General features: G+C 33.7%; 1 protein-coding gene across 4 annotated transcripts in view; it reads right to left on the reverse strand.

The window, feature by feature from the left end:
* NLGN4X (neuroligin 4 X-linked) overlaps positions 1-15,844 on the reverse strand; it is a 101,533-nt gene that overhangs the window by 10,613 nt on the left and 75,076 nt on the right. For all 4 annotated transcript variants that reach the window (XM_066313837.1, XM_066313836.1, XM_066313839.1 and 1 more), the window contains one exon: positions 776-961. In XM_066313837.1, the coding sequence (XP_066169934.1) occupies positions 776-961 (186 nt within the window). The remainder of the gene's footprint in view (positions 1-775; positions 962-15,844) is intronic.

Raw genomic sequence — 15,844 nt, forward strand, 5'->3', positions numbered from 1 at the left:
CAAGTCTAGTTCTACGTATTTCAAAATTAAGTGTGTTTTCCAGTCTCCCTGCTATAACTTCTGGCTACTGCTTACCTGTTACAAATTTCTGTCTGTTTTAATGTGATAGAAATGGTATGGATTAATAAATACATTAGATATTTTGGTGTTGCCTTTTATCAAGTCTTTGTAGACATGGTCTTATCACCAGGGATATTTATAGTTCAGTACTGGTGCTGTAGATTCTTGGAGTTTGGGTTTGGGTTTTTTTGGATGGTGAAGTATGGAGGGTAGAAATCCCACAGCTCTTTTTTTTTCCCCACAGAAATCTCACCAAAATCTTTAAGAACACTGTGGGATCACACAGTACTTGCGGGGAGCTAAATACAGTTTTTAATAAAGCTTAGTTATGTTTTCACTAAATTAGGAAAGCATCTATAAATATGTTGGGAGTGAAGCCAAGAGTGTACAAAAATGAAAAAGGTCATTGCTCTTTTCCATTTTAATTAGGGCGAATTCTTTGATAGAGGAGCTGGTGAAATCTGTTGATAAAGCTAGAAAAAGTATATAGCCCATGGCATTTGTTGCATGAGATTTATGCTGTAATAGCATTTAGTTTTCCTTATAAATATATTTATGTTGACTAATACAAATCCAGAATTCTATCTAGTAGATATTTTACAAAAATTAGAGACCTCATGTAATTCTAATTCAGCCTATCTCCTTTGGCACTTTCACTACATTTTAACATTATTAAAAAAAAAAAAAAAAAGTGCTTTGGCAAGAGGATTGTTACCTTCTGAATAGTGGGAGAGTGTCAGGAGACTCACACAGGAAGCTCCTGCCCCAGATCCAAAAATAGTAACTCTCTTCGGGTCTCCTCCAAAAGATCCAATATTTTCTTCAATCCAACGTAAAGCTTGGATTTGGTCAAGCAATCCATAATTGCCTTTTGCAGCTTGGTCCCCAGTACTTAAAAAACCTACAAGGCAAAACCCCATAATTTTAGTTCACCAGATGCGGAGTTAGCTACAGGGTATCTACATATTCACAACACATCTTCCCATCTTTTCATCTTCTATGCTTTTATTATTTTTTTCTTCTTTTTAAAGGTCACAGTCCTAGTTAAATGTCTCCAGTGCAAGCAGAAAAAATCATTCTGCATGCTGTTTAGCTTGAGTATGTTTTCCCTACTTCAGAGGTCCCATTTATGAAGAATCCCTATTTCTTTTCTGAAATACTTCTGTAACAGTGCAACAATACAGAAAAAAGATTTTAAACATTTTATAACTGAATGTGAGTAGGGTACAAAGTCTTAGGAAATAATTTTTGGACAAAGATGTGAGACAGCCAGCCTATGACTGAGAACAATGGTCCCTAACACATTAGTTTAAATACTTCTTACCAACATTTTCCTGAACTACATAGCTCTTTAAATTTCTGTACTTGTGATATGGATAATTCTACTCAGAAAGAGAAAAAAGAAGGCTAAAGCAAATAGTAAAAGGAACACAAAAAAACCTAGGAAAAAAATCACACTTCAATTTCACAGAGGATATTTATTAGAAAGATAGCAGGTAAATCCATGGCAATATAGCCTTTGGTGGGGAGATTTTATCTGAACAAATCAGGTCTTGTCTTTCTTTGAAAATTGCAAGAAAATCTGTGCTGTTGTTATTTGTTCCTGCACTGTGGTTATCAGATGCTAGAAAAAAAAAAAAAAGTGTGACATGTTTGCTGCTTGTCTTGCAACTCAGAACAAAATGACCATAAGATTAGGACTGAGATTAATTTTGGGTTTTTGAAACCAGCTAAGGTGAAACATTGCAGTTATCACTGCTGCATATCATTCGCAGTTAAGACCTTGTGCTATGTCCAAATTGAGCTATTGTCCATTGAGACATGAACTCACAGTCCTCTCTTTAACTCCCCAGACCTTTTCCTGTTAGACACCTGCGAAGTCAGAAGTCTATTAGAAATACCTTACAGTACATGGAAGTTTTCAGATGGACATTACTGATTTAGGCACCAGTGACAGCTGTGAAAGACAAAACAAGGACATTGCTTGGCAGGTTTTTCCAGCTAATAATCAGTTCAGAAAAATTTGCTAGAAGGGGGACCCAGGACTCAGGGCATCTATGGTCTGGTGCAGTTTTAAATGAAAGATTCTGTTATCATGAACCACTTGAGCCTTGAGCCTGCTGTAACAAGACCTCCATGCTCCTGACTGGAAGGTGAGTCTTTAGTCCCTGGGGGAAAAAAGACATTGTAGTACATTTCCCAGGCTTTGGCAAAGGGGAACAGGTCTCTTTGCACTATCTGTAATAATTCTTTCATTGATAGGAAGAATAAAAATGCACATGGTGGAAGGTATTCACAATAAGAAGGAAGCAGAATACAGATCATATCCATATTGCTAAAAATCATTTGATTAGGCTTTTTTGTTAAAAATGTCTCTTCTCATGGCAAGCACATTGTAAGAGTGGCAGCAACCTTTTTTTCTTTTCTATACAAATGGAGAAAAAATAAAGAAACTCTTAATCCATAATTTTCTCAATTTATTTTTTAACATGTGTTTTTCTCTGTTTTTACATGTCTTTATTATCTTTTAAAGCCTGTCAATGAAAGAATAACCCATTTACTGACTTTGTTGCTGCAGCTCACTGCAATATTCTGTAATATTCTATAATTAAGGTTTTATTCAATCAGAACTATGACATCCATTGGATGGAGTGCTGTAACCTTTACAGCAGGATGGTAATTAATAAATTAATGTTCAGAGCCTAAACCTGCTTTAGTTCTACTAGCAGCATAAATTAAAGCTGTTTGAACTTTGTAATTTTGAATTCTTACCAAATGTACAAAAAGGTGAACTGGATAAAACCGGCAGTCAATGAATATCTAATGTTCAGCAAAGATTTTTATTTTTTTTTTTTTTAGTTTGTTTCCACAATTATCTGCTGATTCTCATTAATTGCAAGAACAAATTTTCTTAATTTGAAAATTAATCACCATGGCAAAGAGTCAAACCCACATTACACAAACTGAATTCATAATTCTGCCTTTTCTTGATGAGGATATATTTTCTTTAATACTCTGAATACCAGATCAAAGCTATTTGAAGAAATTCAGGCATGTAGTAACTATTTGTCCAGAAATACACGATACTAACAGGTTTTTTAGCTTTTTTCTATATTACTTCGGTGAAGAGAAAAAAATGTTTCTTTAAACCAAAGTTCCTGAAATAACTTATTTTATTTTTTTCTGACTCTATGAAAGGAAGCATTAAAAAAAAATTCCTTAAACTACCAGATAGCAATAGTCAAGGAGAAAAGATTACAAGTGGAAATTGCTGGGAATTTTCCAGGACATCTTCCAGCTGAGGCTCACTAGGGTCTAAGCCTAACAAACTGTCCACAATGTGAACAATGTGCAAGGAGTGGTGACAGTACTCAAGGTTTTCTGTGGAAATACACTCTTGATCTTGATCTGAATTGAACACTAGTGGGAACATGGTCAGGATCAAAATCATATTTTCCCAACCACAGAATTTAAATTTAACATACAAAGATTTAGGAAAAAAATAAAGTCAATGGAGAAAACCCCCTAAAACACCATTATGTTAAAGACCATAAATTATGATCTGAGAACTATGACTTCACCCTTAGAGATAAATAAAATCACCAAGATAACTGCAATCTTGTAGCCATTTTAATTTTTTAAATTTATATGACTTATTTTCTCATTCTTTTTAAAATATTAAAAAATTAATTACTCAACTTTCCTTTAATATTTTGCACACAGTAATAGCCAATATTGCATCACTACAGGAAAAGTTGGGGTTTTTTTTAATCTCCATATTTTGGGCCCATGGGCCTAATGCATATCAAATCAATTTGATAGCTGGCTGAAAGCCTAAATTTCTACTGTGAATGTTCCTCCACTGCTTTGTGTCTTTCCCTCTCTCTCTTCCTCCCTTCTAACCCCCAAGCTGGGGGACTGTTTCCCACTCCAGGTGGGATGAAAAAATTAGGAAAATGCAAAAATGCAGCATTTAGCATTTATTACACCTACTAGGTTGACAAACATCATGAACCAGTTAGAAAAGGAAATGTGCTTTCAGAGAGCAGACTTCTGCAAGGACTGACAACAGGGAAAAGTGTGGTGCTTAACAAATGATCATAAGCAGGGGTCTCACTTGCTTCTCTTCCATGGAATATTCTCACCCTCATATTCACCATTTTCTTTTGCAAGACATAATGAGTTATCTCACTGGGTTTTTCTTCATCTTCCTGGCTATAAATAACCCCCTTTTTTATTGCTTTCATAGCCTCAGTGATCCAATCATTTAAACAGAGATCAAAATATTTTAAAGATTACTTTGACTATTCTAAGTTAAGGTAACTCTAGAGAAACACCAAGCAAAACATCTATAATTATGAAGTTTGCCAGAACACTTCAATAAAGTGGAGTCATAAATTAGACAGGTTTTTTTTCTTTGTAATCTGAGACATTCTTTCAACTTGGAAAAAAATATTGAAGATAAATAATATGTTATGCTTCAATCAATGTAAACATGCAGTTGCTTGATTGTTTTAGGACATTATACCATATGTTTTCTACAAAGCTCTGAATAAATTTGGAAGGCCATGATCAGTCCTGTCCTATAAGATTTATCATAACAGGTGAAATATTATTTATTTTTGTAAATTTTGTCCAGATTTGGCCAAGATACGATTATTTAAAAGATCTGACTTTGCAGTTCTTAGTCAATTGAAGATTTTTGCAAGGCATTCAGTTAGGCTTATTCTCAGTAATACTCTATATGCATAAACCACAAACATAAAAAAGTAATATATAAATAATAACATAACCATTAAAATAAATTAGCAGGTGGAAATGGCCACTATTCTATGAAATGTGGTCCTGATGGGAGACTGTCCTACTCATTGTTCTTTTTATTATTTGGCAATATTTTTCTCTTCATATGCTATTCTTCATGTCATTAAGAATGCAATTTGATTTTAAAAGTTGTAATAACAAGGGAGTTAAAACTTACTCTTTAAAATAAGGTGAAAGAACCAACACTTAAATTTTGGACATTTTAATGAATCACTTGCTGGTAGCTGAGTTTGTGGTACAATTGCTATGATTTCATAGGCACCACACAAACTTCCTTAAGTGCTTCCTAATAGAATTACTTATGGGCCTTAGGGAGGAATTAGATTTTCAATTATTATATTCATAATTTAGAAAAGGAAATGTTGATTAGATTTGTTTAATTTTATGTTCCAGGTAATGTGGGATTTTCTTCACTAATACATTTATTCTTGAGTTTGGGTTTTGGTGCTTTCTTCTGTGCTTCTCTGATTAATAATTCATGTGTTGTAGCACTGAACCATTATAAAGGTTAACAGTAATAAATTATTCTTCTCCTTTTTATTTGTTTGGAGATTTTTTATGGCCTCAGGATACACTTTGTCCAGCTAATAATTATGGTTTTAGTTATTACACTGTACATGTTTATATATCCATGTAGTGATTCGCAGACCATGTGAGAAAACTTGAATAAAGAGTACTTGAATAGAGGGAATATAGAATTTAGATAATAGAGGGAATATAGATAGAGCTATCTTTAAAACATTTTTAGTATTTCTAAGTATCTTCAAATTATGCTCTAGTTTTAATTCTTTCTCCAGGATGGATTCAATTTTGGTGATTTCCAAGATGCCACTGGAAATTATGAAGTGACAATTCCCAAATGTCAGATTTGATTTTCAGGGATACTCTCCACCTCATCTCCCCAATGCTCACTGCTGTTGTACTCAAAACAACACATTTCAAAAGCAAAGTAACTCAATCCTTAATCAGTTGCTAGGAAATATTCACAACATTATCAATAATTTGGGTTATGAGACAGAGATATGAATTGTAGGAGGATCCTAGTCACAGAGGTAAACTTACAAACTTTCATAAAGGAAAATTAGTCTTCAGAAAATTTTCTACTATAGAGTGTGGCAGGAGAGAAAGAAAAAAAGAAACCCATCACCTATTCTAGAAGCCAAATTAAAACATTGAGTCACAGTCTTGCCCTGATCAGCCACTAAGTAATCACTGTTCACAAGAGAAGGAAAGCTTAACAGGAACAATCTTTAATGGTGTGACAAGCACCACCTCATCTCCTCCTGATACATGCCACCAGGGGTGCAAGGGAGGCACCACAGAAGGATGTTAGGGTCATCTTCCAATCCAGCAAGATGGTGGTGAAAGAGCAGGACAGGAGGTGATCAGTTAATTCTGTCTAAAGAAAGTACAAGAAAGATGGAAATTAGAGAGATCCCACTTGGGAGCAGTGGGCATCAGAGGGATGGCTGGACAAACTGCTGCTGTCTGTCAGGGCTGAGCAAGGTTGTCACAGCAGTTCACAACCTTCCTTAGTTTCCCCTTCTTTTAAGAAAATGAAACATGCTATCAAAATCTTCAACGTGAGTCTTATACCTGTGGAATCAGTCCAGCATTAGCTGGACAATCTCCTGGCTTTAGCTGACACACATTAGAGCAGCAAACACTCTTGATTCACCTGCTCTCAATATATCACTACTAAAAAATTGTGTGTCTTTGCTAATTTCTACTACAAATGACCCTCAAAGTGTTTGAAGGCAACAGAGATCCTCCATAAAACCAGCAAAGATAAGAGGTTTCAGGGCTTAAATTCTAGTAAAGTAGTTGTAAGAATATGATAATTATCAACCAGCAGCAGAAGGCATAAATGTTGAAATAAATCAATCTGCAGCAGAAGAAAATACGAATGAATTTTATAAACTGGTAATATAACTGTATCCAGACTTTACTTTGATTACTCCAATGAGAAAAAGACAGATCTTCTGAAATTATTCTTCATAGCAGATGTATCTGAGAAGCCTGAAAAGATTTGATTTAATTTTTTATAAAGCCAAAAATATTTATTTCCTAGAACTATTTGGATGCTTTCAAATTTGTTAGCATAGCAAAAGATTAAGAGACACAGCTCTAAAAGATGTATTAAATATACAGAAAAGCCCAAATTGCTTCTGGATTTTCACACATGTATCTTATTTTATAAAATGTAAATGCTGAGTATATGGACTTTGTTGTTTTCATTATGAATTCTTCTGGTTATGAAACAGATGTTATTTGTGGAGAAAAAAAAAAAGTTAGACACTGCTAAATCTTCATGCTTTGAATGTTTCAAAATAGTATTAGAAACCCAATAATTTTCTATTTGTTATTTTCAACAAGTGAATGTAATGGAAATAATAATTTCTTTAGAAACTAGTTCTGAGGGTTAGGAATTCACATTCTGCAGTTTTGGCTAAGCTCTTTTCGTTGGTTTCTATGTCTTTATACTTCATAGTTCTCTCTATTATTATGTATTCAAGCATATAATCCTAAAATTAAGACTCTCAGTCTTCTGAGAGTTAACAAAAAAACACATTCACCACATTAAAAGCACTTCCTCTGCATGTTGTCTGTCCTCAGATTAATGTTTAGCAGAAGGAAGAATATCTAGGAATGACCAGACACAACATTTTCTGTTTCGTTCTATCCTGCTTCTAAAGAATACTGACAAGAAATAAAATACAGTGCTGTGAAGCATTAAATGAACTGAGGGGGGAAAAAAGCACTAGGAATTTGTTTTCATATTTGGATCCCCAGAAGTCAATGTTTCTCATCTGTCTAGGTAAAGCATTGATAGGAATGAAATTATCCCTCCCAATGAAGAAAAGCAAAAGTGAGGGTGACTGTGTACAAAAGTTTCTTCAAGTTACATTATTAGAGACAATCAAAGGACTTTTTCATATTTAAGCTTGTACTTTGTTGAAAGTTTTTAGTAAATCTAGTTATTGTTGACCCATTATTCAAAAAACACAATTTTCACTTCTCTTTGCCTTTTACAGAAGAGTAAACCAGTAATTTATTTCTTCTGCAGTATCCGCCTGTAAAAATGATTATTTACGTTCATACTTTACTATTAAAATGGAGCAGTTTTGTGTTGCCTGGATACAGATCAGAAGGCTACTTTATATAACTAATACACATGAACAAACAAAGCAATCACAGATGAAAATAATTCTTTATTCTAGAATTTTCTTTACCCTCTTTGCCCTTTTTTGTTACCATTGCTTGTGAAAATAAAAACATTCTTCCTGAAAATAGTTACAACTCCAGCAGGATTTTATAGTTTTGTTTTTTACATTTAAAGCATTTTCCTAGCTGTTTCTTAAATGGATTCTTGTACCCATTCACTAGATTGTTGGCACAAAGAAGACAATGAACTGTGGCAATCAAAATTTCTAGCTTTACTTACTGGTCTGGTTTTCTTTGGAAGTAAATATAATGCAAAGCATCTTTCATCTTGCATCTGTGCAACCCATACGGTTATCTAAAGTTGTATTTTCCTATTTAAAATTTATAATTTTTAAGAAATACTGTTTCTCCAAATCTGCTCTTATTTAAAATGGCCATCATAAAATAAAAATTAATATATTATTTCACATATGTTTGCAGAACTTCATAACTTATGGTTATTACACAGACATTGTAATTTCATCTCCTCTTATTTGAACCTTACTTTTTTTTGCCCTATGTTCATCTACATATTGGTCCCCAGTTGAATTTTCATACACATACTGTGTGTGTGCTATGTGTGTGTGTATATTTAGCCTTCACTAAGTAAGCTGAAAAATAGAAATCTATCTTTTGTCAAGCATTTCAACCCACTAAGTTATATTTGTTGCTAGGAAAAAAAAGTAAGAAAAACAAATTACTAAATGGGAGAAAGTTGCAGAATCTACTTTCTGAGCTGTCACACAGCTTTGCTCTGTTGTCTTTTTTCCCATGGGAATTTAAAGAATAATGCAAATGAAACCTAAATAAGATAAACTAAAATTATTTGCTCAGTTCCAATTATTTTCCCTTCTCTGCAAGTTTTAAATTATTCATGCACACAGCTTCCTTTTGCCTCTTTGTCTAATGGTCCCATGATTTTTCTAGCCTGTCAGAAGTCACCTCTGTTCACCAGAAAGACAAATTCTATGCTCAATTGGAATATCTCTTTTGGGGCTGAGAAAGTTTGCAAAACAGGTTTCTACATCTTGTATGAATACTAGCAAGATGAGAAATAGCTGTTTCTTCACACTGCCTGCTCCTGAATGCAAGCTTTACTGCTTCCTAAGGGGAAGGCTCCCCTGCTTCTTGTGTCCACCTCCTGTAGGATGGTTGCTCTGTCTTAATTAGGAAAAACTTGACTGAGGAAAAGTCAGTTTTTCCTATGGTCTCCAGAGCTGCCTATCTTTCTCCACTGACTGCCTTACTAATAAACACTTTATTTTTGTAGAATAGAGCCTAAATATGAAGTCAGGTGTCCTCAAGGACCACAGTGATAGTGTTTGACTTGAACATCTAATCAAACACAAGTAACTAATAGGCAGCGCTACCAAATAAACATTCCAACATCTCTACAAACATCCAAATTAATCTCACCAGAAAAGATTTCCAGCACGCTTACTATAGAATTTTTTTTATTATTATTTCCAGACTATTTTTAGAAAGATAATTTTAGATCCACACACTTTGTAATATAAAGATGGCTTTCCTTTTGCAATGCCAATATACACAGAATATATGAATAGAAGTAAAGCAGGTAGTGGTAGCTGGTATTTTTACCTAGCAATTAATGAAACTTTTAACATAGCTTGGACAGTGTGTTCTTTCATGTAAACTGGTGAGTTGTTTGCCACCATTTGCTGAATTTGTTGCATTATGAACAGACACAATTTTGCTTGCGTGCTACTTTGGAATCAAAGCAATGGCTCACAAGAACTGTTTGTCTGTTTGTGACAACAAGTCTTTGTACCAATATTCTTACTGAAAATTTCAGGGCTCCCAACAGGATGCAGAATTTTTTATGGTGCTTTTTCATTCCCTAACTATTTCATGGCAGGTCACCAAATATGTTTCTAAGTGGGTCATTCAACCCATTGACAGTTTTTAATTGTTTTTCTCTATTTTTATCCAAGATTTTTAGTCACATCAACATCCTCCTGAGAAAGAGCTTTAAGGACACAACATCAGTGCGGATACATTTTCTGTGTAGTTTGATACCAAGCATAGAGTCTGAGAATAAAGACTAGAAATCAGGAAAATACCCAACCTCCTGGGCAGAAGTTCAGCATATTTTTAATGTTTGCTTGTTCTGAAATACTTAACATACACATACACAAGCACACAAACCCACACACATGTACAAAATACCCACTAAAAAGCATAAATCTCAATTTACACCATCTTCATTAAAATGAGAAGACAGATAGATACAAGGCTTTTCATTCTCATAGGATGATTTGAGAATTTTTATTTGCTTGTTAGTGCTTTTATTATTATTGCTTCTAGAGTCTTAAATTTTAGGTAATATCCATTCCATTTAACATAAACAGAGGGATAGCAATCTGAAAGTGTCAAGTTGCTTTGTATTTCCAATTGTGTGAAATTGGGTTAAAATAAAAAACTACTTTTTTTTTTTTTTTTTTTTTTAAAGAACTTTAACCTAAACTTGCAGAAGACTGTGTCGGTGTTTCTTCTGTTATTGCTCAGATAATTAAGGTTGCAATAAGTACAAGTGCATGAATCCCCTACTGCTTTGTTCTTCTGTAAAGGGAACTGATAGAAAAGGTGTGGCAAAGACATATAGCTTGTATAAATGATCTCTAGTCAAACTAGTCTCTTCTGACTGTAGGTCACAGAGCACTTCCTGTGATATGATTACTATTATCTCCCCCCTGCTTTCTCTTCACCTCTTACCTCTTACCAATTTTTTTTAAAAAAATTGTTTGTTGTGTTTATATGTTTATTTTTCATTTGTTTGGTTTTGTATTGCTTCATGTTGTGGTATTGTATTGGTGCCCTGCCTCTGAAAGAAAGAAAATACAATTATCCTTATTTTACAAATGAAGAAACTGGAATAGAGAAACTGAAAACCCAAGAAACAGAGAAAACCACTTTTAGAATTAATAATAGACTAAAGAAGAATATGGCTTCCAGTCTTGATTCAGCATGTTGCAAAGCAAATATTTTCATCAATGAAAGTAAATAGAAAATCACAGATGATGAATCTTACAGATGACTGACCTACAGGGGATAAAATACCCAGGGACCAAGCTAAAAATACACTTAGTATTCTGCTCTTTTTCCTTCATACAAAAATTCTTTATCTAGAGCAAAGCACATGGAACAGAAGCTACAGCTTTGGAATATATGTGAGAGGAGCAATGGGCAGTAACCTACAAATCAGTGACTAGAAAACCCCAAGGGGCTGGGTTTTTTTTAGAACAACTCAAAAGAAGATTCCAGTGTGATAAACTGATGATATCTTTAGATTCTTAAGGAGGAAGCAGTTTGTAAGAAAAGAGAGATGACTTCATCCCTATGAAGAACACTGTAGTCCATTCTGAGGTTTTTATTTTAAAAGAGCAACAGTGTGAATAAAGTATGAGCCAAAAAATGCAGACTGTTAGAAAAATAGAAAAATAGGATTCATCTCACTTAGTTTCAAATACTGTCAATGTAGAGAGCAGAGTTAGATCTCTAGGTGTCTCTTTAATCTTAAGGGTAACCAGTATCAACTACATTTAAGACAAACATATATAATGAAATTCCATTCTTTAGATTTCAGAATCCAAGTCTGCTGAGGTTTTGGGAAAAAAAATTCAGATAGAATTTTTAATTTCAATGTAAAAATACCTTTATGATCACAAAACCTCACTGACTTGGAAAGGAAAACTCCCCAAAACCACAACAAAAAGGCAGTAAGCTAAACTGAGACAAATTAAAAGGAGATATAAACATGGAAGGCTTTTTTTCAAAAGAGCAAATACTGTTGATACTTTAATTTAATGGTGAGCACATAATGTTGATACAAACCTTCGAAGAACTGATCTTTTAACATAAAATTTATGTGAGGAATTATTTTATTTCAAAAACACACCTCTGCCTACTGAAATGCAACTTTGAAGATGTTATGACTATAACTATCACACTTTCATCACACAGATTATGTTTCAATCCAATAAAGAAGGAAAGTAAATATTCTAGTCTAGGACTAAGAGAGGATTAATTTTAAATTCCTGCAGACCCATTAAAAATTACATATAAACCCCTATGTACGACTACTGAATATTATAGCTAACTATGAACTCACCAGCACCAGAATATCCTTAGAGTGAGAATTAGACGTCCAACACTATGCAAAATTATAGCATAAGAAATCCCTCACCATATTTGACACTTTCATTAAGTATTTCAATTTCATACATAGATGGAAGCTTCTTTTCTTACAAATAATTCTTCTTTTCATTCCATTTTTCTATTAATGTGCAACTATTTCATTTTTAAGCTATATTTTTTTCTCAACAAATTTTCCTTCCCTTCTACTATTGATCACACCAGAGGCCAGCCACTGGAATGTATTCAGTTTCACTTCCAGGAACAGAGGCAGATGATCACAATGTTGTGAATGGTTACTCTTGTTAGTCTACAAAACGGTGATTTTCATGTGGCAACTTCTAATCAGCTATAGAACAAAACTGAATAGTTTATCCATTTGCATTAATCTTGCCCTTTTTTAGGATGGCAGTTCAGCTGCCTTACATTATGCCACTAAATCAACAGTTTTATTAGAAATTGTGCTTCTCTCAAAATCTCTGAGAGATGTCGTCTTTCCACTACAGCAGCAAAAACCCCGAGTAATTCCATCTCGAATAAAAATTTTAGGTTTCACAACGAAGTAGATATTAGCTTTGCCTACGATTTCCTCCAAATGCATACTACAGCTAACCCAGTTTTCCTGCAGTCTTTTACAGGGACTCTGGGTTTCCAGCAAATGTAGTTGAGGATTACTTTCTTCTAATGATGACTCAATTTTTATAAAACATTAATCATGTTCTGAGAAATAAAAATTCATAGACCAGGGTTTAAACATATTTCAGGGTGACTGGGGAGGGGAGATAGAAGCCCATATTCATTTCAAATCAGTAAATTTATTAATAGAAGCACTGTAACACATTCTATGTTACTACTGAGCCATGAATTTAACAGAAATAATAAATATATTATTGAAATGCTATGCATGTTCACATTTATATGTCACTGAGGCAAACAAAAATATTTTACAGAGAAATCTGCCCTTTGCTAGTAAAATTTTTAAGAAACAGAACTTAAAACATAAAAATAATTTAATTTACACAAGGCATAATTATAAAGATAGCTGGAACGCAAATGTAAATAATTTTAAAAAGTAGGTTCAAATCTGTATGTTAAACTAGATTTGAACTCTTTCAAAGAACTGAGGATTTAGTGACATGTCATGGAATGAAGAACAGAGGAAAAAATTAATTTTTAACCAGCATTTTCAGTGTCTGGTTAATTAATTTCAAGATAACAGCACAGATTAATCTATCACAACTTTTAAGCTGAGCACTTCATAGCAAAACTTACTTGATCTTGTCTACTTAATAATGTCTCACAATGTTTGTGAAAAGGACATTGTCACAAGAATGCGAAACAATTAAAACAGAGCACAAAACAAATAACAGATGCATTATTAATAGGTTCTTTGTGTGAAACAAAATAAAATTATGAAATGAAGGATTACCTTCACCTTTTTAGCTTAAAATAACCACAATAACTTGTTTGGCTTTTTTGATGTTGTTGTTTCTTTGTTTCTAAGGCAGAAAACCTGCTTTAATTCCACTCTTACTAATTCTTCTGAAAAAGGAGAGCTTTGCACATATAATTAGGTCTTCTGAAATCGATGACTCCTCCTCATGTTCTTAAATGTTTGTAAAATCAGACTGCATGTCCTGTAGGAGCCGCTTGCCAAGTGCAAAATCCAGTAGCTGTAAATTTAATGTTTACCATCTGTGAAGAAAACGGGTTTTATCTGGAAATACCAGAGTGCGATGCACTTTTCTCTAGACAAGTTTTTTTTCTATTACTTATTTCCCTCATTAGTCTAAAGCTAAATGAAGTGAAACTGTCTTTGCCAGTTGCAATCACATGTATGTTACAGGAAGAACATCTTTCCCAAATGTCAGCCTGTTTATCAAACCAAAGGAGGGTTAACAAATTGCTCTTCCAGCAGTAACCAAATCTATCAGACCTCAGGAGAAGCACCACAGTACAAGATTCCTTTCAGAGTAAACTTTGCTAGTCTAAAAAGTTTCACAGGTAAGTAAATGAGATCACAGGAACTAAAGAATGAGAATTATTCCTGAGAAAATGACCCAAACTTCAAAGCTCATAAAAAAGTAATGTTAGTACTAAATGAAAATTCAAAAAAAACCACTGCAATCATAATATACCAATGCAGAATACACCTATATATGTATGTATGTATGTATGTATGTATGTATTTTATCTCTTACATAAGATGTATTTTACATTTGACATAAAGACATTTGCGGTATTACTAAATTGCTTTGATCAGCCTTAAACAAAAAGGGAGTCAATGCGAAGGTCAGTATAAAACCAACAATTTGGAAGCAAACTCTGACAAGAGAAATAACTATAAATAAATCATGCAGAAGTATTATTAACAATATGTTGAGGGTTTTGTACAGATCCCATTACAGATGAGGACTATATCCCTCAATTTCCAAGGAAAAAGTCTTGCAAATCTATTCCTCATGAGTGGTGAGCAACAATAAATAATTTATATTAGATCTGAGTTATGGGCAAAGGGGAGAACATGGAAGAACTTCCTCTCATCCACAGCAGTACTAAAACATCACTTAAATTACAAAGTATCATTTTAACCATCATGATTTCATTTGATTTTAACCTCAAAAGAATGCAGAAGTAAAGAATAGATGGGACATTATAAACTGGCTTTTGAGGCAATAGGCACTGCCATTGGAACTTTTGGTAGCCTTTCATGTGTATTTTTTCACATATCTCTCTTTCTCTCCCTCCTAGTTATTCCCATGAAAGGCTAATTTCTGAGTGTTGCTAAAATGATCTAGAAAACCCTCTCTGAGAATAGCTTTTATTGAGAACTGAAAGAGATTTTGCTTCTTAAAGGATTAGGCAGTACCTGAATAGGGATTTCAAAAATAGCAGTTAGCCATTAATATTAATACTTACCTGCTTTAAATTGTGTCCCTAGACTTCAGACAGATAAGTTGAGCAATTTGCGAGAGAAACTGTAATCATCCCTGTACTACAGAAAAAGCAATGGAACATAACTCTTCAACACAACAAAACTAAACTTTGGATCCTTATATCCATTTGTGAATAAATCCAAGATCAAGCCTAAGTCTGCAAATCTTTGGAAGTGAGCCCTATTCTCTCAAGCTTCACTGAAAGGGTTCTCTTCAATGGCATAAACCCCACATCCATGCAAGTCCCTACAAAGATGCCCATTGACTGAAGAAGACTTGGATAAAATAAACAAAATAACAGATACAGTAGTTTTCATTCAGGATAACCTTCCTTAAAACAAATGAGAGTTCAATTTAAAACTGTAAATAAAAAAAAATTAAGGGCCATAAATACTAACAATATGAACTATGCATGAGGACTACTACTACTGATAGAATTATCTATTGATAAAGAGTTATCACATTATTAGCACAGGAGTATTCATTACAATAGAGCTTTAACAGACTGTTCTATGGCATTAATATTTTAAATGTCTCTTCAGCCATGAATAGAAAACACAGGAGTCAAAAAAGCTAAACATCATTCATCAAAATATTAGTTCAAAGCCCCATAAAGGCTGGAAAAGTAATTTCTTGCCTTGAAAATTGAAAAATATGATTCATTCAAACTT

Source organism: Sylvia atricapilla, chromosome 2, assembly GCF_009819655.1.
Source record: "Sylvia atricapilla isolate bSylAtr1 chromosome 2, bSylAtr1.pri, whole genome shotgun sequence".
Classification (NCBI taxonomy): domain Eukaryota; kingdom Metazoa; phylum Chordata; class Aves; order Passeriformes; family Sylviidae; genus Sylvia; species Sylvia atricapilla.